This window comes from Antechinus flavipes, chromosome 2, assembly GCF_016432865.1.
Source record: "Antechinus flavipes isolate AdamAnt ecotype Samford, QLD, Australia chromosome 2, AdamAnt_v2, whole genome shotgun sequence".
Classification (NCBI taxonomy): domain Eukaryota; kingdom Metazoa; phylum Chordata; class Mammalia; order Dasyuromorphia; family Dasyuridae; genus Antechinus; species Antechinus flavipes.
Window position 1 is genome coordinate 501,596,107 of NC_067399.1, and position 22,585 is coordinate 501,618,691.

General features: G+C 41.3%; 1 protein-coding gene across 1 annotated transcript in view; it reads left to right on the forward strand.

Moving 5' to 3' along the window:
* HMCN2 (hemicentin 2) overlaps window positions 1–22,585 on the forward strand; it is a 185,863-nt gene that overhangs the window by 20,468 nt on the left and 142,810 nt on the right. The window contains 12 exon segments of the mRNA XM_051980197.1: window positions 78–236; window positions 3,443–3,565; window positions 9,143–9,314; window positions 10,208–10,314; window positions 10,648–10,768; window positions 11,142–11,405; window positions 14,031–14,175; window positions 14,779–14,900; window positions 18,859–19,131; window positions 19,973–20,114; window positions 21,649–21,776; window positions 22,034–22,147. Of these exon segments, the coding sequence (XP_051836157.1) occupies window positions 78–236; window positions 3,443–3,565; window positions 9,143–9,314; window positions 10,208–10,314; window positions 10,648–10,768; window positions 11,142–11,405; window positions 14,031–14,175; window positions 14,779–14,900; window positions 18,859–19,131; window positions 19,973–20,114; window positions 21,649–21,776; window positions 22,034–22,147 (1,870 nt within the window).

Consider the following 22,585-nt stretch of genomic DNA (forward strand, 5'->3'; position numbering starts at 1 on the left):
TTCTTATAAACTTACTTCATGTTTCCTAGACTGAAAAAGATTAGGGAACACTATTCTAATGCTCAGCTGGGTTACAGGGTGGAGGTGATTGTCCAGAGATGAGTGTTGGTGCCATCAAGGCAGCAGTGGAAATCTCGAACCCCAGCTCTTTCATCTATGTATTTTCGGATGCCCGGGCCAAGGATTACCATCGGAAGCCGGAGCTGTTGCGACTTCTCCAGCTCAAACAGTCTCAGGTGAGCACCAGGCTGTCCCTCTTCTGGAGAGTTGAAAGGACTGGGAAGGACAGAGCCATGGAGAAATGGGAGCTTCCTGACCCCAGTGGGAAGCTAGGTGCCTGTTAGCTGTGGATGGATGCAAGTATTCTAGAGTAATGAGAGAAAAACAGGCTTGAAGCCGGTGCCTTTTCTTCGACAGTCTGGGGGCCCCAGCTGGCCAAGAGTTGTGAGCCCACAAGTCTGAAGCTAACCTGCTCACTTCCAAGTGTGTTCTCATCCTCCTGGGCCCCAAGCCTGCTGAGGCTGGGGCTTGCAACTCTCTCCACATGGAGTTATTTTTTGATAAATACCATATTACCCCTACTCCTTTTACACCCTGTCAAAGCTTATGCAATCCATCATTTTCCTGGCATCCAGACTGGTTTTCTTCATATGGCTCACGAGTTATTTTTCCCATTGTCTCAATGTTTGGAAGTGTTGAGTTGTGGGATTTTTTTTTCTGAGGAGGCGAGTGAGAAGGGAGTTGCTCCCATCTGGAAGGGGCTGTAACTGTCTTGTGTGAAGGCTTGTTCAGTGCATCTCTGCTGTCAGGTGCCCAAGAACATTATGGGCTTTCCATTGTGAACTTCCTGCACCTCTTTAACTCATCTCTAGAGCTTGGGGAGGGAGAATGGAGTAATAGTTGCTTACAGAAATAGCCATGAGAACAGGAACTTTTTGCACCAAAAATAAGGATGAGAGGCCAGTTTTCTTGAAGTAGAAGGGAGGAGTCTATAGGTATAGATTATTTAAATCACAGAACTGTGTGGACCAGATTCAGAGGCTGGCATTGGTTACTACTATACTACTAGTTCTGCCAGTTGGTTTGAATCTCTCCTCAACTCTCTAAATCCAATTTTGTCTTCCTCCTGAGGCATATCCCAGGTTTTCAGGCATAGCTTTTAAGATTTTTCCCCTTCTTCTTTCTACACCTCAAAATAAAAAGAAACAAACAAGGAAACAAACAAATCTCCTTCCTGTCCTTTGGTAAGAAACAGTATTGCTTCTGGATCAAGAGGACCCAAGCTATAAAGCTTATTCAACTACTATCTGCTTGAATTATCTTAGGCAAATCATCTTCTTTCTCTGAGCCTTAGTTTACTCATCTATAAAATAAAAGAACTAGACTCAATCAATCACCAAGCATTAATTAATTGCTAGTCATTGTGTGGGGGCCAGTTATTAAATGAAAAAGTCTCTGCTCTCAAGGAGCTTATATCAGGGACAACATCATTTATTAAGTATATGCAAAAATATAGATGCAAAGAAAATATGACTGAATTTTAGAAGAGAAGTACTGCAGCAGGAGGGAATCAGGAAAGACTTTAGGTAGGAGATTTTGCTGGAGCTGAACTTGGAGGGAAAATAGAAATTCTAAGAGGTCCAGGTGAGAAGGGACCACATTGCATGGATAGAGGACAGGTTATCCAAAGAAATGGAGATAGTATGATATCTAAGATCCCTACCAGACTTAAATCCTCTGACTCTATGATTAATAATAATAATAATTATGGTCAGTCAGTCAATAAACATTTATTAAGTGCCTTCTATGTGCCAAGCACTGTGCAAAAGGCTGAGAAGCTCACAGTATAATGGAGGAGACAACATGAATACATACAAACCACATATATAATGATATGAATATAACTGAAGACATTAAAAGTAAGAGAGTTCAGGAAAGACTTTTTGTAGAAGGTGGGATTTTAGTTGAGACTTGAAGGAAACCAGGAAAGCTAGGAAGTGGAGATGAAGAGGGAAAGCTCATTTTATAGTTGAAGATACTAAGGCAGATAGAGGGTAAGTGATCTTCCCAGATTCACACAGCTAATAAGTTGAGGCCAGAATTGAACTCAGGACTTTTGAGCTCTCCATTCACTGCACTACCATGGTCAGATGTGCTTTAGGAAGATCAATCTGAAATCCAAGTGGAGGATGAACTGGAAAGGATTAACCAACATTTACAGAGCTCTTTAAGATTTGCAAAGGACTTTACATATATTATTTCACTTAAGCTTCACAACAACCCTATTGCATAAGTGCTATTATTGTCCCCATTTTAAAGACAAGAAAACAGAGAACTAAAACAGGTTATCTTGCTTGCTCAAGGTTATATAGACATTAGATGTTTGAAGTAGGATTGGAACTCATGTCTTCTTGACTTTACATCTGACACTCATCTTTTTCCTCCATATCTTTTCCCTTTCTTCAGTCAAGGAAAACCACCAAAGTTTAATTAGCTTCCATTTTCTTTAGTAAAGCCTCTCATTATTTATTTCACTCAATCACAGGGAATTCTATTTCTTGTTTCAATATGAACTTAGTCTTTAGATTCAGTATAAGGTCAACTATGAAACTGGTCATTCGACCAAGATAACACATGCTTAGTGCCAACAGTTACATTATTAGATGATCTAAAAGTTGTGTGACTCTTAGCCCTAGTTTCTCTCCTCTTTCCACTTCACCAACTTCCTTGTAAGCAATGCAACAGGATCCACATGGGCCAAAAACTATTCAAAATTTGTTTTTATTTCAGAGGTTGCCATAGCTTAAGGGGACAATAGCATCACCTATCTCTCATTAGGCTCTGTGCACGTCTCTGGATTGATCCTTGAATGGTAGATTCAATTTGTCTATATTTGTATATGAACCCTTTCCATTGTGGTAGAGCTTTCACTCTATTGGCACGGCCTTTAAAAATGTAAGGTTTTGTGGTAGAGGATCCCTTTTTAATATTAAACATTTTCCAAGAACTCCATAGGTCCAGATATTAGTTTTTCCATTAGCTGTTGATTGTGGAAAATATGAATATTCATGGAAATTTGCAGATCACTTGAAATGAATGGGTCAGCAGCTACTAATGTGGACTAAGCCTATTTCCTTCAATGCCATATAAGGTTCTGCTGTTGATTTTGCCATCAGAGGTCCACAGGTGTGTGGAATTCTGGGGAATGGTGCTGCCCATACGGATCCTAGAACTTAAGGACCAGAAGTGACTTATAGATGTTATCTAGTCTAAGTCTCCTTATTTTATTGATGAAGAAGCTGAGGATGAGAAAGAGAGGAGATCATTTTACAAGGTCACACAGCCATGATGTAGAAGAACCAGCAGTTAAATCCCAGTGCCTTGGCTCCAGATCTAATGCATTTTTTCATTCAATTTCATTTTTTGTGTTGCTGTCTTTTAGGTGGTCTTTGTGCTGACAGGTGACTGTGGGGATCGCACTCATCCAGGGTATTTGGCATATGAAGAGATTGCTGCTACAAGTTCTGGACAGGTGTTCCACTTGGACAAGCAGCAAGTGAATGAGGTGCATCTTTTTTTAAGGGGTGATTCTCTTTGAAATGAAGGAAAAGGGGATATATTGGGAAATAGCAGTAACATAAAACAAAATATGCTAATATTCCTCTATTCAATTCCATTTACCAAATATTTGTTAAGTGTCTCCTGATGTAAGGCTCTAGAGATAGTTACCAACCTAAAAATTATTACTTTGGGCAAGTGAGCATAGACACTGCATATACTGTTAGACTTAGTTGAAGTGTGGGTTAGTTCTATTGTCACATGTTTTGCTGTTTCTGTAAAAAAAGGGTGGGGGAAGTGCTTTCTCATATCTCTTTTTTGGGGACAAGTTTGGTCATTATAATTTGTCTACATTTGACTTCTTCTTCTTCTTCTTCTTCTTCTTCTTCTTCTTCTTCTTCTTCTTCTTCTTCTTCTTCTTCTTCTTCTTCTTCTCTTCTTCTTCTTCTTCTTCTTCTTCTTCTTCTTCTTCTTCTTCTTCTCTATTGTTGTTCTTTTCATTTACACCATTGTAGTCAGTATATTGTTTTCCTAGTTTTTCTTATTTCACTTTGTATCAGCTAATATGTATTCCTATACTTCTCTATTTTTCACCATACTCATTGTTTCTAATGTAAGCTAAGTCCCAAAACTACCCAAGGAATTGATCTCTCCTATTGAGAAGAATGTCCTACAACAATGGATTTTGGGATTTGAGTCACACTTTCAATACTGTAATCATTCCATTGTATTCATATGACACAACTTATTTAGCCACTCCCTGATAGATGGACATCTACTTTGTTTCTAGTCTTTTTTACTAGAAGGAATGCTGCTATAAATATCACCCATTTATTTTTAAACTCAGGTCTTCCTGACTCCAAGGTGTATGCTCTTTTAACTGCTGCCCATTTATTTATTATTAATTAATTTTGTTGAGACAATTGGGGTTAAGTGACTTGCCCAGGGTCACACAGCTAGGACGTGTTAAGTGTCTGAGGTCAAATTTGAACTCAGGTCCTCTTGACTTCAGGGCTGGTGCTCTGTCTACTACATCAACTAGTAGCTGCCCCAATCCATTTATTTTTACTAGTCCTTTCAAAACAGGTATGGAGGAAGAAAGGAATTTTGTGAGACTTTGGTCAGAGAAAAAAAGGTTCTTCCTTTTTTAGGAATTGGCTGACAGAGATCTTAACTTTGTGAGCATGTGTCTCTGACTATATTACACCCTTTTCTGGGTATGAGAATAAACTGAGAAGTCATGGTCTCCAAGGTTATGCTTAAATGACTATGTCTTTTTTTTTAATTAAAGGTTTTTATTTACAAAACATATGTATGGTAATTTTTAATAATGACCCTTGCAAAACTTTCTGTTCCAAATTTTTCCCTCCTTCCCCCCCCCACCTCCTCCTCTAGATGGCAGGTAGTCCAATACATGTTAAATATGTTAAAATGTATGTTAAATCCAATATATGTATATATATATATTTATAGTTATCTTGCTTTACAAGAAAAATCAGATCTAGAAAGAAAAAAACCTGAGAAGGAAAACAAAATGCAAACAAACATCAACAGAAAGCATAAAAATGCTATGTTGTGGTCCACACTCAGTTCCCATAGGCCTCTCTCTGGGTGTATATGGCTTTCTTTGTCCCTGAACAAGTGGAACTGATTTGAATCATCTCATTGTTGAAGAGAGCCATGTAAATGATTATGTCTTCATTCTCTTGTGAGAGTTGATTTTTGTAGTCTTTTACTATACACTAATACTCCAACACTATACACTTTTCAGTATCTCTGGTTATTCCAATATCTGAGTCACTAAATCACCAAGAAGAAACAGCATATTGGCAGAATATTGGCAGGTCCCCTGCACCCAAAACTGATATAGCTGTTCCCTCCCTCCCCCACCTTCCCATCTCCTACCCCAGTCCTCACCAGTCCTGAACCCTGTAAGCAGACACATAACAGATGCTCTTTATTACTTGTGGGTCAATCAGCAAGTGCCTATTTTAGGCTAGCTGAAGAAACTTTATTAAAACAGAAAGCTGGAGACTTTGCTGGTGGAAGTCCCAGCATTTCGGGAGTTGTTCTGGAATGTAAGTTTTGGAGGAGTGTAGGGGAAGGATTTGGTTAGATTAGTGGGCTGAAGTTAAAATGATTGCTGATTGTGTGGATTAGCTGCTAGACAGGGGCCTGGAACTTTTCTTCTTTCCTGGATCCCAGTCACCCAAGCTTGTAAACTTAATTTCCTAGTGTTGAGAAGGGAACTCATGTCCACTGCCAAATGTTCAGGGATTGTTCTACGGGCATTTCGGTACCTTGGAAAGGAAACTGGGTAGTTTGGGCTTTAGGTATTCATTCTGGGAGGTCCTACAGACTTTGACTTGAAAGTCAGTATAGTAGGAAAAGTCTCTAACTTAAAAGTTGGTAGACTTGAGTTTGTATGACTTTTCACAAGTTTCTTTGCCTACTAACAGTTATTTTCACCTGTAAAATGAGGATACAACAACTATTAAGCATCTACTGTATGCAGACCATAATACTCATTGTTGGAAGAGATAGTTTAAATTCAATATAGTACCTGCCTAGGTTTCCTATGTCATAGGGTTGAAGAAGGATGGTGGTTTAAAGTTGGAAAGGCTCTTAAAGCTCACATAGCATATTTTACATATGGAAAACTGAAGTCTAAGAAGGGAAAAATCTTACTCAAGATAAGGCATAGGTTAGTAAGTTTCTTCAAATACTATTACATATAGTAGGTACTAAATAAATATTTGTTAAATGAATGGAATGGCAGGACTGATATTCAAACTCAGATCTTCTGACTCTAACCCCAGCTCCTTTCTTACTGTATTAGAGAAGAAAATGGCATGTGAAGAGCCTTTGTAAACTATGTTATGGTATACAAATATAGAAGAGTTTTATTATGATTGCTCCTGGCTCCGGCTCATGGCTGAGAGAAGAGTAAATTCAGAAATCACAATTGTGCTATCATCTTACAGTTGTAGAATCCTTTTTTGATTTTTCAAAGTGCTGTCACAGCTCATTACTTTTTAACTTCTTGAGAACTCTATATAAAATGTAGGTCAATTACTGTGTCGCTTCTCAGCTTCCTAGGGCTAAAATCAAGTATATTATCATGTGTATCCTGCTTGAATTCAGTAATAGCTACATACTAGGTGCCTATAAAATACTTGTTGAATGAATAAATCCCTATTTGATAGAAGAAGAAAGTAAGGTTCAAATTTACTTCGTGGTTGGATGATCTAACACTGCCAGGTGACTTAAAGCCAGTACTGGGATTAAAATTCAGACAAGTGGTTCAATTTTTAGCCCTCAGGTTCCTTCCCCTATGCTCCATTGACCTTCTCAGGATAGGCTTCTGGTGAAACTGTTCAATTCCCAGGTGAGATGAACAGCTAGGGTGTTTTTATGGCAAATAAGCAAGGCATTTGGGAATGGACCAGGTAAAGACCTGGCTAGAGTTAAGCTCTTCCCCCGATGGAGACTCAGAACCTATGCATGGACTGAGGACATGGACCAACAGCTCAGAAGTTTAGCCTCTCTGTTTTCTGGGCCGTGGCTAAGAGACCAAGTTTGTCTCTTCTGGCTTTCTGCCTCCTCCTCTCCAGCCACTCTCAGCTGTCAGATCCCCCAGGAAAAGCTGCAGGGGTAATAATTTATCTGTAGCGAGTGATGGAACAAGGGCCATCTGGCAGTGGAAAGGACACTAGATTCTTTAATTCTTACCATCAGCAAATGGTCGTGCTTGACTGGTAATTCCAAAATATCCTTGGCTCAGTCATCAGCTCTCTGAGCCTCCCCCCTACGCCTGCCCCCACCCCAATTGCCTCACCCTGCCGACATCTGGAAAACATAGACCAGACCAAATAAATATTTAGCTTCTTAATAAAGCTGCTTACTCTGGGCTCTCTCTGGATGTTGCTCCTGAGGTCCTATGGGGATTGGAGGGTCTTGAAACCTATCATTTTGGTGCATGAAAATTGTTGGGGAATTGCATTTGGCATATTTTTAGGGAGTTCATTGGCCCATGAAGTCTTTCCCTGTACCCTGAAGGGGGAAGAGAGATGTGTCCAGCTGGGACTGCCCGGACAGAAGCCTCTAAACTGGGCTTCCAGTTTTTTCTTCCCTCCTCCCCCACTCATTCAGTAGCGTGAACTCCTGGGTGTCTGTCTCTCCCTCCTCCAAAAAGTAACAGAACAGGCCTGTAATGATGTTATAGGCAGCTTCCTCCTCTTCTCAGATTATTATTTCCTCTGGACTCTCATGACGGGCACCTGCTTCCCAAGGTCATTGTGAAATCTTCTTTGTTAGGGATTCTGAGAGACTTGACTTTGACAAAAAGCCAAGATGAAAACATTGAAGGGGATGAAGGGAAAGATCTGGGAAAGCGAGCTTGTTGTTTCTAGGTATTTTAACAATCATTTATAGGGAATTTAACTGGTGTCCAATGAGCTCTGTTTTCCACTTCCCAAACAAATGTGAATGGGTCTCCCATCTCACCTCAGTTGGTCTCCCTCACTTTTCTGGGAGAAGCCTTGGAATCCCTTTGGGAATTCTAGTGTCTGTCCTCTTAGGTACCTCTCTAGAGGCTAAACTTGTTGGATGCTTTCAAGTTGCTTTTTCTGTAATGAGGATAACATTATGGGAAAGTTGTGAAGATTCAATGAGATAACACGAAAAACACTTTGCAAATTATCAAAAGTTCTATAAATGCCAGTGATTATTATAGAATCAGAGGAAGAGATGATACAGTTTCTCTCCTATAGGAAACCCTATTGAGGAAATAAGACATTTATATCCATGAAACAATTGGAAAACTGTAAATAATGAAGAGCTAAAGATGAGTAGTATAGATTTTAGGTATGATAGAAGGTTTGGAGAAAGCAGATAAAGCAATCAAAGAAAACTTTATGGAGGAAGACTTGGGTTGATCCGTAAAGGATGTATAATATTTGGATAGGCAGAAGAAAGGGCATTTCAGATGAAGGAATATAATTAATGGAGACTGCAGTGTAGGAGAGATCATGTTGGCATATGTGTGTGTGTCTGTATGTGTGTGTGTGTGAACGAGGAGAGCTCAACATGGCTACATATTTGAGAATCATGAGTAAGATAAGGGTAGCATCATAGTCATGGATCTAGAATGAGAAGGGACTTTAGAGGCCATTTTGTACAAAACTAAGAAAAGAAAAAAGAACTAGACAGATTAAGTGATTTGTACAGGGTCACCCACTAATATGTAACAGAATTGGAGTCTGAACTCAGGGCCTCTGAATCCAGAATTAAATGGTCTTTCTACTCTAGAAGGGCAGGCTGGAGTCAGATTGCAATAGAGTCTTGAACATTAGACTTGGGAATTTGGACTAGATTTAAGGGGCATGGGTTGAGCTTGGCTTTTCTTTATTCTCAACTATTATGACTTAGTCCTTTCTCACTCCCTATTCAATCTCAGTTACCTTCAAGCATCCTGGCTTTGAAAACTGTGATCATGAGAAGCCTCAGATTTGTAGGAACAGGAATGGGAGAGATTTCTTGAGTTTGTTTGCAGCATTCCCTCTCTCTGCCTTCCATGTTGTAGGTCCTGAAGTGGGTGGAGGAAGCCATCCAGGTCTCTAAGGTCCACCTGCTGTCCACGGATCATGAGAATGAAGGAGAACACACCTGGAAGATTCCATTTGATCCCAGTCTGAAAGAGGTCACCATCTCCCTTAGTGGTCCCGGCCCAGAGATTGAAGTGAGAGACCCATTGGGTATGGAATTGTCACTGCTTAACTCATCTTTTCATGCTAGAGTGGAATATGGTAAATGTGGGGGTGGGTAGAGGAGGAGGAATATGAAATATTTGCTTGGAACCTCTGATTCTCTTTGAAGAGAGGAAGGAAGAGGTCCAGGAGCCAGTTTGGGCTAGAGTATGGTGGAAAGAGTATTACAGACCTAGAGGACTTAGAGTCATGGCCTGTCTTTTCCATTCACTACCTGTGAATGGAGGCACTTCATTTAATCCAATCCAGTAATCCAATAAATCTTTATTAAGCAACTATTACACTTCTCTTAATTTTAGTGTCATCATCTATAGAATGAGGGTGTTGGAACTGGCTGCCTGACCTCTGAGGGCCTTTCCAGTTCTAAATTATATTATCCTATAACTATTTAAGAAACAGTAACACCCAAGTATGGAAGGGTTATATGAGGTACTTGCTCAAAAAAGGTAATATGGGGCTGGGATTGCTTCCTTGGGTGATTCAAGAAGGAGGTTAAAATGAGGGTTTGGTAGAGAAAGATGGTTATAGAAGGACTGGGTTTCCAGAGGTATGATAGGGAACCTTCAGAAGTGGTGGTGGGGAACAACAAGGAAACATAGAGAATACTGTAAGAATCCTATTCTGGTCTATCAGAGAATATCTCTATCGTACCCAAGAAAAGAATAAATGGCTCTAGAATTGGAAGACTTCTGAGACACTCTGAGGAGATACCATCTTGTCTAAAACTCTCATTTTACAGTTGAAGAAACTGAGGTTCAAAAAGGTTAAGGGATGTGCCTAAGTGAAGTATCAGAAGAGGGTCGGGAATTTGGGGCCTCTGATTTCAAAGACTTTTTCCATGTTACTCATGAGTTTTCTTGATTCTTTTTTGTTTGGCTTAGGGAGGATTCTTCAGAAGGATGAAGGACTGAACATGCTTCTTAACATCCCAGATTCTGCTAAGGTGGTGGCTTTTAAGCCTGAGCACCCTGGCCTTTGGTCCATCAAGGTAGGATAGAAGGAGCATTTAAGGTGGGAGGAGAGTGTGGGGCAGGGGATTGGGGTGAATAGAGGAGGTTGTAGAGGTCTGGAGAAGAACATTTGAGGATAGTTATTGGGGAGGAAGTAAAGTACAGGTTTGGGAGTGAGAGGCAATTCTATTTCCCTCCAATTTTTTCTAGGTCTGGGACAGTGGGTAGAGATGATGGATCTAGACTAAGGAGACAGAGCAGAGTGGGCTGAGGGTCTAGACTGATGTGATCTTCAACTTATAGGTGATCAGAAGAGTAGGGTGAAGATTCAGTGGTTAACATTCTCTGTGTGGGGATGGGGGTTCTGATAGGTCTATAGTAGTGGTCGCCACTCTGTGAGGATCACGGGCATCAGCAACATCAATTTCCGAGCTGGTTTCACCACCCAGCCCTCCCTGGATCTCAATCATACCATTGAGTGGCCCTTGCAAGGTATAGTGGTTTTGGTATCAGGTATGGATTTTGGGGAGAAAGAGGGAAGAGCACTGCTTTTAGAGTTTTCCCTTTTCACCCTTCCTTTCCCTCTCACCAAAAATCCCCGTGTCTTAGATTCCCTACTTTTCACCATAGTTTGCTAAAGAAATATGAACTAAGGAGGTTTTAAGATAATCCTGCCAGGTAGCAGACTTCTATTTTCACAAGGCCCTTGTGAAACATAAAAAGGATAACTTGTTTGGGAATTTCAGGAACCAGAACAGGAAGATGAGAGAAACATCTGGGGTTGGGCCTACCAATTTTGTATTTTCCCTTTCATTGCCGACAAAATTATAGCTGATTCCATTGGATCTTCCTCTTTCCTCTGCAGGGGTTCCCATATCACTGGTGATCAACTCCACAGGTCTGTTGGCTCCAGGGCGCCTAGACTCAGTAGAGCTTTCCCATAGCTCTGGCCAGCCCCTGCTGACCCTCCCTACTCGGCCCTTATCCAATACCTCCTCCCACCAATTGTGGGTGGGACCTCCCTTTCAAGTGCCCAAGGACCGTTTTTACCTCAAGGTAAAGGGTGAGGATCACGAAGGCAATCCCCTGCTCCGCATTTCTAACGTGGCCTACAATGGAGTGGCTCCAGGTAAGCAGTCACCCTTTCCATTGGCCTTGGACGTTTGAGGTCCATTTCTTCCAGAAGCTCTCTCTTCCCCAAATTGTTATCCCCAACTCCTTGAATTCCTATTGCACTTAGAGTCATTAAAAAAATTAAAATAAAAAAGTACCTAGAGTCTACATAGTGCTTGCTGTAGCTAATTATGGTGATTATAAATTAATCAATCAACATTGTTCATTAAGCACTTTCTTAAGTGATACACAGTGTCAGGTGGCAAAGTGGCTAGAGTACTAAACCGGGTCATTTAATCCTGTTTGCCTCAGTTTTCTCTTCTGTATAATGAGCTAGAGAAAGAAGTGGCAAAGCACTCCAGTGACTAGGAAAATCTCAAATGGAGTCTCAGAGTCAGAACAACAAATGAACAATCTGAGACAAACAGAGTCACAGGGCTAGGAGGTGTCTGAGGCTACATTTGAACTCAGGCAAGAGTCCCGACTCCAGGTCTGGCACTGTGCTACAAAATTTCCTGTTGACTGGATCTAACTGTCCCTAACACTGCACTGTAACACACACAGCTGGAGATGCTGGGTAAACTGGAGATGTAGATGTGATTTAAATTTCAATAGCTCCATAGGTCTGGGAACTTGGAAGTGGGTGGGAAGATCCTCCCTTCATCCCTAATAGCTCTTAGTGATGACAAGTCATCATTGATAAAGTCCAGGAGTTAAGAGTGGATTGGGGAAAATCCGGTTTCTAGACCACCTCCAGCCTATTCCTTTTGTCTCCCTTATTGCTCCTGGGCCCCAGAAAGAGAATGTGAGCCTTCTCTACACAGCTGTGAGGCTGAGTTTCTGGGAAGGAATTTCTGCAGGGGGAATAGGAATCTCTTTTTTTTTCCTTGACCAACACGATTGTTGGAGTTCAGCACTGACTTTTGATCTCTGTCTTTGTTTATGCATTAGAAAGGGAAGGGGGTGGAATATGGTTTGGGGCTTTTTGTATGTATGTGTTGTTTTTCCTTCTGTCTGGGAAACATGGACCTTGGGAAGGAAAGTTAGATGTACATCTTGGAGCAGGATGCTCTGTCTGGAGATAAGATGGTGGTGATGCTGTTAGCTGAGATCTTGAATCCCTGGAACTTTTAAGTTTTCAGAGGAAAGAGGGGGAAGCTTTAGAGCCTAGCCAGCACCTGGCAAAACTGCTAGTGAGGGGAGGAGGGAGGTGGGCTATGGGATGCTCACAAAGACATTGGGTAGTGGTCCAGGCTTCTCATCCCTTGGGATGTGGCTGGGAGCCCATATGACATAAGCTTGCCCCACCCTGTTTTCTGAGGAGGTTGTCCACATTGTCTCACCCTGAGTGTATCTTTATGGGATTGGCTTTGTGTGTTGGGGGGGGGGTCAAGATGGGGGAGATTTGTCTCTCCATTGTGCCAAGGAGGAATGGGATATATGGCGAAGTTGAATAACTGCCTGAAGTCCCATAATGAGGGAGTGACAGAGCTGGGAATGAGCCTGGGATCTGCAGTATCATGTAATTTTAGAATCGGAAAGGACTTTGGAGAGCAGTGGAATTAAAAAAAAAATTGAACTCAAATTCAGAAGATATGGGCTGTATTTAAAAATCACAAAATTCAAGAACCGTAATGGAACCCAGTGGCCCTCTAGTTCAACCTATCCATGAAAGGAGTCCCCATTCGAACATATCAACAAGTGGACAAACGATCTTGACTGACATTATCACTATATGCCTTTGTCCTCAGCTGGGTTTTGGCTTCCTATTTATTGAACAAGTTTTTTTTTCCCTCAATAGTATTTAATTTTTCCAAATACATATAAAGATAGTTTTCAAGATTAATTTTTATAAAACTTTGTGTTCCAAATTTTTCTCCCTTCATCCCTTTTCTCCCTCCTCAAGATAGCAGACAATCTGATATATATTAAACATGTGCAATTCTTTTAAACCATATTTCCATATTTGTCATGTTTTACAAGGAAAATCAGACCAAAAGGGAAAAAGCCATGAGAAAGAAAAAGCAAACAAAAGGTGAAAATATTATCCTTTGATCCACATTCAGTCCCCATTGTTGAATTATAATTTTTATTATTTCTTTCAACTCTCAGAGCCAGGTCTTACTTAGATCATCCCATGCTTTTATTAATGAAAGCCAGAAGTAAGTTCCTTAAGGCAATACATTTGACTAGAGAAGAGATAAGAAAGGAACTAGACTTCCAGGCTACAATGCTTTTTTTTTTTTAAACCATAATACTCTTCTCCCTTTCTGTTTCCCCTTGGATAACAAGGGTAATGGGTATCCTTGGGGCTAGAGTTGGCTGAGGTGGATTTGAGGGCTGGCTTTTTGTCTCCTAGGCTACCTTTCCTTGAAGGCAGCTCAGTGGTTCAGTGGATAGAATGCTGGGCCTGGAGTAAGGAAGGACTAAATTCAAACCCAGTCGCAAATACTTATTAGTTGGATGACTGTGGGCAAACCACTTAACTGTTTGCCTTATAATGTAAGACAAGGATAATAATAGTACTTACCTTTGGATTTTCATGAGGATCAAATAATATATTTATAAAAAAAAAGACTTAACATGAAAACTAGCACATAGCAGGTACTATATAAATATTTATTCCCTTGCCCTTCTCTAGGTTCTCCATTGGTGACCATGCCCAACAAGATCCACGGGTATCTCTGGCAACCGCTGCTCATCACTTGCTCAGTGCACAGTTCACTCCCATTTCGGCTCCAGCTGAGACGAAATGGAGTGAAGCTAGGCGAGGAGAGGCATTTCCAGTGAGTATGAAGTGGGAGTTTGGCTCCTAGTCCTATTCCCTATAGCCCTGTGGCTTAGAGTCCAGCTTCCTATAAAGTCACAAAATTATGATTTATTATTGGTAAATGTTTGATTTGTATACCTATTTTATATGCCTATATGCCTGGGATCGTGTAAAAATTTCTTGGGCAAAAAGGAGTCATGAATGGAAAGAGTTTAAGAAGCCCTAGATTAGAAAATCCTAGTGCCTTGCCTGGGATATAGTGGGAAGACTCACTAGCTCTCTATCAGGTTGTCCTCTCAGAACAGCCAGGCCCAGAAAGGGGAGACAGCACCTAATTAGTGGCATCTGAATGTCCTTCTTCAAACTTTCCTCCTAGATAGGCAATAACTCCTAGGTTGAACAAAAGTTAGCTGGGTTCCTCTTGAGACTGCTTAAGAAGAGGACAATGGTAGAATGTATATTTATGGTGTGGTATGGGTGAGTCTGAAGAGGAGCAGCTAAATGATAAATTAACAATTGTATTAAGCTCCTGTTACGTGCTAGGTGTTGCATATATGGAGACAATACTGTAACAACCCTTGCTCTCGCACAGTGAGTGTTCTATATCTTTGATTTATAGGGAGTCAGGAAACAGCAGCTGGGAGATCCCTAGAGCCTCCAAATCAGAGGAAGGCATGTATGAGTGCACAGCCATGAGCCGAGCAGGGATGGGAAAGGCAAAAACCCAACTTGTGGTTACAGGTTTGTATTTTTTCAACACTCTCCCCTCTGGCTCCTGCAAATGCTTTCTCAGAAACAGCTCCCCACCAGTAAGTCTTGTTTCTAGGGTCTGCATCTCCCTCAGGCTTTGAAGGAATTTGTTGAATCAGATTAGAGATCTGAAGGAAATCTTAGAGATAATTTAATTCAACCCCCTTGCTTTATGGTTGAGGAAAGAGTGCAGTGGGCTTTCCAAAGATCCAAAGATAGTTCTGATTTCCAAATCCAGTGCGCTTTTCGTTGTTTTTTAAATTAGTTTATTGATCAATAAACAAATAAGTTGCAGAGAGATTGAGGATAATGAAGATTGATAAGCCATGCTGTTTCTTTAGATAAAATCATTAAGCAATGTTTAAGAGAATTTCTATATACTTGTGGTCAGAATCCAGAATACAAAGTATCGAGATATAATTGGATATTGAGAAAGTTGAGGCACAAAAGTAGAAAACTCTTTCTGGGAATTTGGTGATGAAAAGAAGAAAAGATATAGGACAATAACTTGAAGAGATGACGGGGTCTAGGAAAGTCTTTTTTTTTTTTTTAAAGATGGAGAAGACTCAAAGCATCTTTTTAGATAGTGGTAAGGATCTAGTAGATAGAGAGGATCTGATGATAAAGAAAAGGAATATTCAATTGGGCAGGTTCCAGAAGGATTCAGAAGTTTGCTTCTTCTAGTGTTTAGATTGCTTCCAATAGCATTGCCATGAATTCTTCTGAACAGCTACATTTTCTTTTTGGTTATTTCCTAAAGGTGTATTTCAAAATGTTAAATCATTAGCTCAAAAAGTACTAAAATGTTCTTTAATTTTTATTTTTTAAATTTTAGTCTCTTATTACATATTAAATTTAATTTAGAATGTAAGTCATGTAGCATCTGATGAAATCATCAGTCCTTCATAGGGTGTAACTGTCCCCAATGTTTGGAAGAGATCCTGGTACAGAGGATTAAGTCATTGAATCTCAGAGTCATAAGAGACTCGAGAGGATTTTTAGAATATTAGATACCCCACTAAGTACTCACTACATTATTACTGACAAGTATTCATCCTCCATGTCTATTATTAACAATAATAATTATTAAGAACATTTCATATTTCTCCAGGACTTTAAAGTATATAAAACACTTTCTCCACAGCAATCGTGTGAGGTTGTATCATAATCCTCATTTTACATGTAAGAAAGTAAGGCTCAGAGAAATAAAACGATGGGCTCATAGTCAGACAGCAAATTAATAAATAACATTTATTAAGTGCCTGTTATGTGACAGACACTATACTAAGCATTGAGGATGCAAAAAGAGACAAAAAGACAGTACCTGCCGCAAGAAGTTTATTAATCTAATGAGGAAGACAACATGGAAACAAATATATACAAAACAAGTTATATGTAAGAAAATAGAAAATTATTAAAAGAGGAAAAACACTATAAGAGGGCCTGGGATATGGATTGATGTGAACTGATTTTGAATCATTTTAGAGTACGTAATGTAGCATTAAGGAAATGAGGAGTGAGTCCATAAAGATAGGTAGACATAAAGACAGTGAGATAGAGAGACAAACAGATGGAACATTTATTAGGTATTTACTGTGTCTGGAAAATGCTCAGAAATGCAATCATAAACAAGCAAGATAGTCTCTACCCTCAAGGAGCTTACATTTTGATGGAGAAAGATTAAAGAGAATCTATTTGTAAAAGGAGGAGAATATAAAAAGCAATCTGTGGAGCTGGCCAGGCTTAGAGGACTAGTTTCAGGTAAAATGAAGCTGAAACTTACTTCTTTTAGATAAAGCCTTGGTACAAGCTCTGGTCTCATGTCTTGGCTGGCTTTGGGCCTGGGAGCTGGAAGTTTGCTCCCTTTTGGCTCTGCACTTAACTAGCTTCTGACCTTGGGCAAGCCTTAGTTTCCTCATGTATAACATAGGAGTCATAACACCTTGTTCAGTTCACAGAAGTTTATGGAACAAATCAAATAAAAGGTACATGAATACTTTGGAAAGGGGCAGCTAGATGTCGTAGTTAATAGAATGGAGTTCAAGGTTCTAATAGGGAGAGAATAATAGTAGTTGGAATATGGATATCATGGTTTCTCTGTCTGTCTGTCTTCCCCACTTTCTCCTGCCCCCCTTAATCTCTCTCAGTCTCTCTCTCTCTCTCTCTCTCTCTCTCTCTCTCTCTCTCTCTCTCTCTCTTTCTCTCTCCCCTTCTCTCTCTTTCCCCCTTTCTGTCTCCCTTTCTGTCTCTCTCTCTTCCCTTTCTCTCTCTCTTCCCCTTTCTCTATCCTTTCTGTCTTCTCTCTCCTCTCTCTCGCTCTCTCTCTTCCCCTTTTTCTATCCCTTTCTCTCTCTTTCCCCCTTTCTGTCTTCTCTCTCCTCTCTCTCTCTCTCTCTCTTCCCTTTCTGTCTCCCTTTCTCTCTCTCTTACTCTTGCTCTCTCTCTCTCCCCTTTCTCTTTCCCTTTCTCTCTCTCTTTCTCCCCCTTTCTCTTTATTTCCCCCTTCCTGTCTCCCTTTCTGTCTTCTCTCTCCTCTCTCTCTCTCTCTCTCCCCCTTTTCTCTCCCCCCCCTCTCTCTCCTCTCTCTCTTCCTCTTTCTGTCTCCTTCTCTCTCTTTCTCTCCTCTCTCTCTGTCTCTCTCCATCTCTCTCCCCTTTCTCTGTCTCTGTCTCTTTGTCTGTCTCCTTCTCTCTCTCTGTCTCTCCTCTCCCTCTCTCCTCTCTCTCTCTCTCCCTTTCTCTCCCTTTCTCTCTCTCTCTTCCTTTCTCTTTCCCTCTCTCTCTCCCTTTCTCTCTCTCTCTTGCTCTCTCTCTGTGTCTCTGTCTCCCTTTCTCTCTCTTTCTCTCCTCTCTCTCTCTCCTCTCCATCTCTCTCCCCTTCTCTTTATCTCTGCCTCTCTGTCTGTCTCCTTCTCTCTCTGTCTCTGTCTCTTTGTCTGTTTGTCTCCTTCTCTCTCTCTGTCTCTCCTCTCTCTCTCTCTCTCTCTCCCCTTCTCTCTCTTTCCCCCTTTCTGTCTCCCTTTCTGTCTTCTCTCTCTTCCCCTTTCTCTATCCTTTCTGTCTTCTCTCTCCTCTCTCTCGCTCTCTCTCTCTCCCCTTTCTCTTTCCCTTTCTCTCTCTTTCCCCCTTTCTGTCTTCTCTCTCCTCTCTCTCTCTCTCTCTCTTCCCCTTTCTGTCTCCCTTTCTCTCTCTCTTACTCTTGCTCTCTCTCTCTCCCCTTTCTCTTTCCCTTTCTCTCTCTCTTTCTCCCCCTTTCTCTTTATTTCCCCCTTCCTGTCTCCCTTTCTGTCTTCTCTCTCCTCTCTCTCTCTTTCTTCCCCCTTTTCTCTCCCCCCCCTCTCTCTCCCTCTCTCTCTTCCTCTTTCTGTCTCCCTTTCTCTCTCTCTCTCTTCTCTCTCTCTTTCTCTCTCCCTCTCTCTCTCCCCTTTCTCTGTCTCTGTCTCTTTGTCTGTCTCCTTCTCTCTCTCTGTCTCTCCTCTCCCTCTCTCCCTCTCTCTCTCCCCCTTTTCTCTCCCTTTCTCTCTCTCTCTTCCTTTCTCTTTCCCTCTCTCTCTCCTTTCTCTCTCTCTCTTGCTCTCTCTCTGTGTCTCTGTCTCCCTTTCTCTCTCTTTCTCTCCTCTCTCTCTCTCCTCTCCATCTCTCTCCCTTCTCTTTATCTCTGCCTCTCTGTCTGTCTCCTTTCTCTCTCTGTCTCTGTCTCTTTGTCTGTTTGTCTCCTTCTCTCTCTCTGTCTCTCCTCTCTCTCTCTTTCTCTCTCCCTCTCTGTTTCTCTTATTCTCTCCCTCTATCTCTCTCCTTTTCTCTGTTTCTGTCTTTGACTGTCTCTGTCAGTCTGTCTGCCTGCCTCTCTGTCTCTGTTTCTGTCTCTCTCTCTTCTCACTCTCTGCAATGCAAATATTTTGCTCAGACCCCATCCCTCAGCTCTAGTCTGACTTTGTGTTCTCCCACAGATCCCCCACCCCAGCTGACTGCTCCACAGAATGTCACTGTGTCTCCGGGAGAGACGGCTGTCTTGTCATGCCATGTGCTAGACAAGGCTCCCTACAACTTGACCTGGATCCGTGATTGGAGGGCCCTACCAGCCTCACCAGGACGGGTGGCACAGCTGGCTAATCTTTCTCTGGAGATTAATGGCATCATTCCCAGTGATGGCGGGAGGTACCAGTGCCTGGCTAGCAATGCCAATGGGATGGCAAGAGCATCAGTCTGGCTCTTTGTTAGAGGTGAGTCTTCCTATTTTCTCCATCACTCTCAGTTCAAAATTGACCCAGTACCCTAAGAGGTTATCTCCTCCATCCCTTTGTCTCCAGATTGCCCTTTTCCTAACAAATAACTCGATCCTATTTAAGGGACCTTCAAGGAAAGCAATTTCAAAGCATTCCTTGGCCACTGGTACCAAAGTCCAACAGCCCTCACTTTTGGGAAATTCACCCTAATATCTAGCTTAAGTTGCCCTTATTGCTGATGAAGCAAGGAGTAGCATTCATTCTACATCAGTATAGTACTATGTTGTCCCTACCATTGTCCTTCAACCCCTATGTAGTCTGTATTTAAGTGCCCAGGAATATAATTTGGAATTTTGAAGTTAGGGACGAGATCCAAGGATGGGTCCTTGAGTGACATGAATTGGGATGCTGATGGGAAGCCTTCTAATTTAGAGTGGTAATGGAAGTGATCCTCATCCACGTTGGAACAGCTTCTCTACAAATTGGTAGTATCTAGCTTGACTTTAGGGGAGATGAGGATCAGAATATCCTGATGTGGAAGGTGATCACTTCCTGAGGATACCAAGAATTGAACCTGCCAGGCTTTCTGTCATTGAGGTGAGCATATCTGAAAGGAATCATACCTAGAGTAACCATTCTCTGCACGTCAGGTTAGTGATAGCAGGTGGTGCTGGTCTCCTACACTCTTGTTAACCATGGAACTGCCTTGGTCTCTAGTTTTTTTAGGTATTTACTTTCTTTGCCTCCTGGCTAAAACAGGGGCAGTCTAGGACTCTGGGTTGGAAGATGCCCTGGCCTGTGGCTAAGTTTCTGTTTTGACCTTCTCCTGTTGCTGTAGAGCCTCCTCGGATAAGCATCAACACGGTCTCCCAGCACTTTTCCCAGGGTGTTGAGGTGAGGATCAGCTGCACTGCTTCTGGGTACCCTCCACCTAGTATCTCCTGGAAACACAAAGCCCAGACAATAGTGAAGGAGGGAAGGTAAGGAACACTGGGATTCTGTTCAAGGGCAAGGGAGTCATTATGGTAGGGTAGTCATTTGAAGTCAGGATCTGTGATCAGATTCCTGTTCTGGCCCCACCACTTGTATAATCATGGGAAAAATCCTTAACCTCCCTAGGATTTAATTTTCCTTTTTATAAAATGAAGAGGTGCAATAAATGGTCTTTAAGGTTCCTTCTGGCTTTAAATCTCTGATCCCATCTCCATGCCTTGGTACGAGTTCTGATCTCATGTCTTGGATGGCTTTGGGTCTGGGAGCTAGAAAGTTTGCTCCCTTCTGGTTCTGCACTTAACTAGCTTATGATCTTGGGCAAGCCTCAGTTTCCTCATGTATAATATAGGAGTCATAACACCTTGTTCAGTTCACAGAAGTATGTGGAATTAATCAAATAAAAGGTGTATAAATACTTTGTAAAGGGGCAGCTAGATGTCGTAGTTAATAGTGCACCGGCCTTGGAATGGGGGAACTTATTCAAATCCAGCCTCAGATACCTAACATTTAGTAGCTGTGTGATCTTAGGCAAATCACTTAACTCCAACTACCTACAAAAAAGAGAATACTTTGGAAAGTGTACCAGAAAAATGTATCATTTTATTAATATTATTAATTGACATCCTCATACACAATTTTAATAGCTTAAAACTATATTAAAACTTTTGGAAGGCCCTTCACATACATATACAACACATATATATATGTATATGTTTGTATACATATGTCTATATATATGTGTATTTATAACAATCTCTCTCTTTATATATATCTATATGCATGTATATATATACATATATATGCTTATATATAAACTATCATACTCTTATCATCTAATCAGAAGGACCTTGGTTTAAGTAGAGGAATTGAGGAATGTGAAATAGTGGAAAGAACACAAAATTTGTAGGGAAGATTTGGGTTCGAATTCTGACTTTGCTACTCTACACTGTTTGTATGACTTGGAAAAATCATTTTCACTCTTTGGAATTCAGTTCACCTGTCTATAAAGAAAAGAAGTGGATTAGATGATCTTTTAGATTTCTTTCAGCCCCAAGTCCTGTGGTATACCTAGATTATCTTTGAATGCTTTCTATGTATGGACAGTCTAAACATGGCAGTTCTGAAGAGTCTTATAGAATACTTAACCAAATCATCCTGGTGTGGCAAGGTAGAGTAGGACATTTAAGGAGACTTGGTGTGTGATATGTGTCTACATATCTACATATCTACAGATATAGATATAGATATATAAATATATAATAATATATATGTATACATATACAGCTATATATGTATAGAGATATATAACAAAATGCTATAATCTTGAGGGTTCTGGGACTGAACATACCTTATGGCAAACCTTTTTTGTGTGTGGCTTTGACCTCTGGAGAAGGTGAAGAAGGAGGAGCAGAGATTAGGATGGATAGACCTGCTGAGCACATCCTCCTACCCCATATGTCATCTTCCTTCTCTCCCTCCCTCTGCGCTTCCCATCCTCTGCCCTTTTTGTTTTGACTTCAGGTTCTTTGTGGATGACCAGGGTACTCTGATCATTCAGAGTGTGGCCCCAGAGGATGCTGGGAATTACAGCTGCCAGGCCACCAATGAAGTTGGCACAGATGAGCAGATCGTTACACTCTTTCACACAGGTATTAGTCTCAGAGCTTGTCTTCTCCATCATGGGGTGGGAGGATACAAGCGTGAAGTTTTTCCCAATTGGAGTGAATTGAGCTTTAACATCATAGCAGCTCATATCTCTTCCCAGGTGATTCTTCCTTAGTTGAGAGGAAAGACTGAGCTTTTAAGGGATGAGGAAATCAGTTTTTTGGGGGTCCTCCCCTGTTCCTCTCAAGACTCTCGTTCCTTTTGAGGAAAGTTGGTAACAAGAATTCTTCTCTCTCCCCAGATCCTCCATCTGTCTCTGCCCTGAGACGTGTGGTACGGGCTCCAGTTGGGGAGGAGGCAGTGCTGGAGTGCAAGGCATCTGGGGTCCCTCCACCCCGAGTCATCTGGTACAGAGGTGGGTGGTGGAAAGGACACAGCTTCTGACAATGAGTCTAAAGTTGGGGGTGAACAAAAGGGGAAGAAAGCTCTAGTTAAGTCAAGGAAAATGGCCCCAGATAGATTTGGGAAGAAGCTCCTCTTTACTTCCAAAAGAACTTCTTATCCAAAAGAAGGTGAAAGTAATGAGAATGTTGAATCTTGAGAAGAGAAAACATGGGGACCGGAGCTATTTCCTAGCATCTGAAGGATTACCATATAGAAAGATTAGTCTTATGATACTTGTCCTCAGTGTGGAGCCAAGAGTATGAGTTAGAAGTTGCAGAATTGGACTTAGGCTTGCCATAAGGCGAAGTTGTCTAACAATCACAGCTGTATCCATGGAGAATGGGCTGCCTGGGGGAGGCTGTTCCCTCCTTGGAGAACATCAAAAGGCAATTGGATAGAAGGGCTTCTG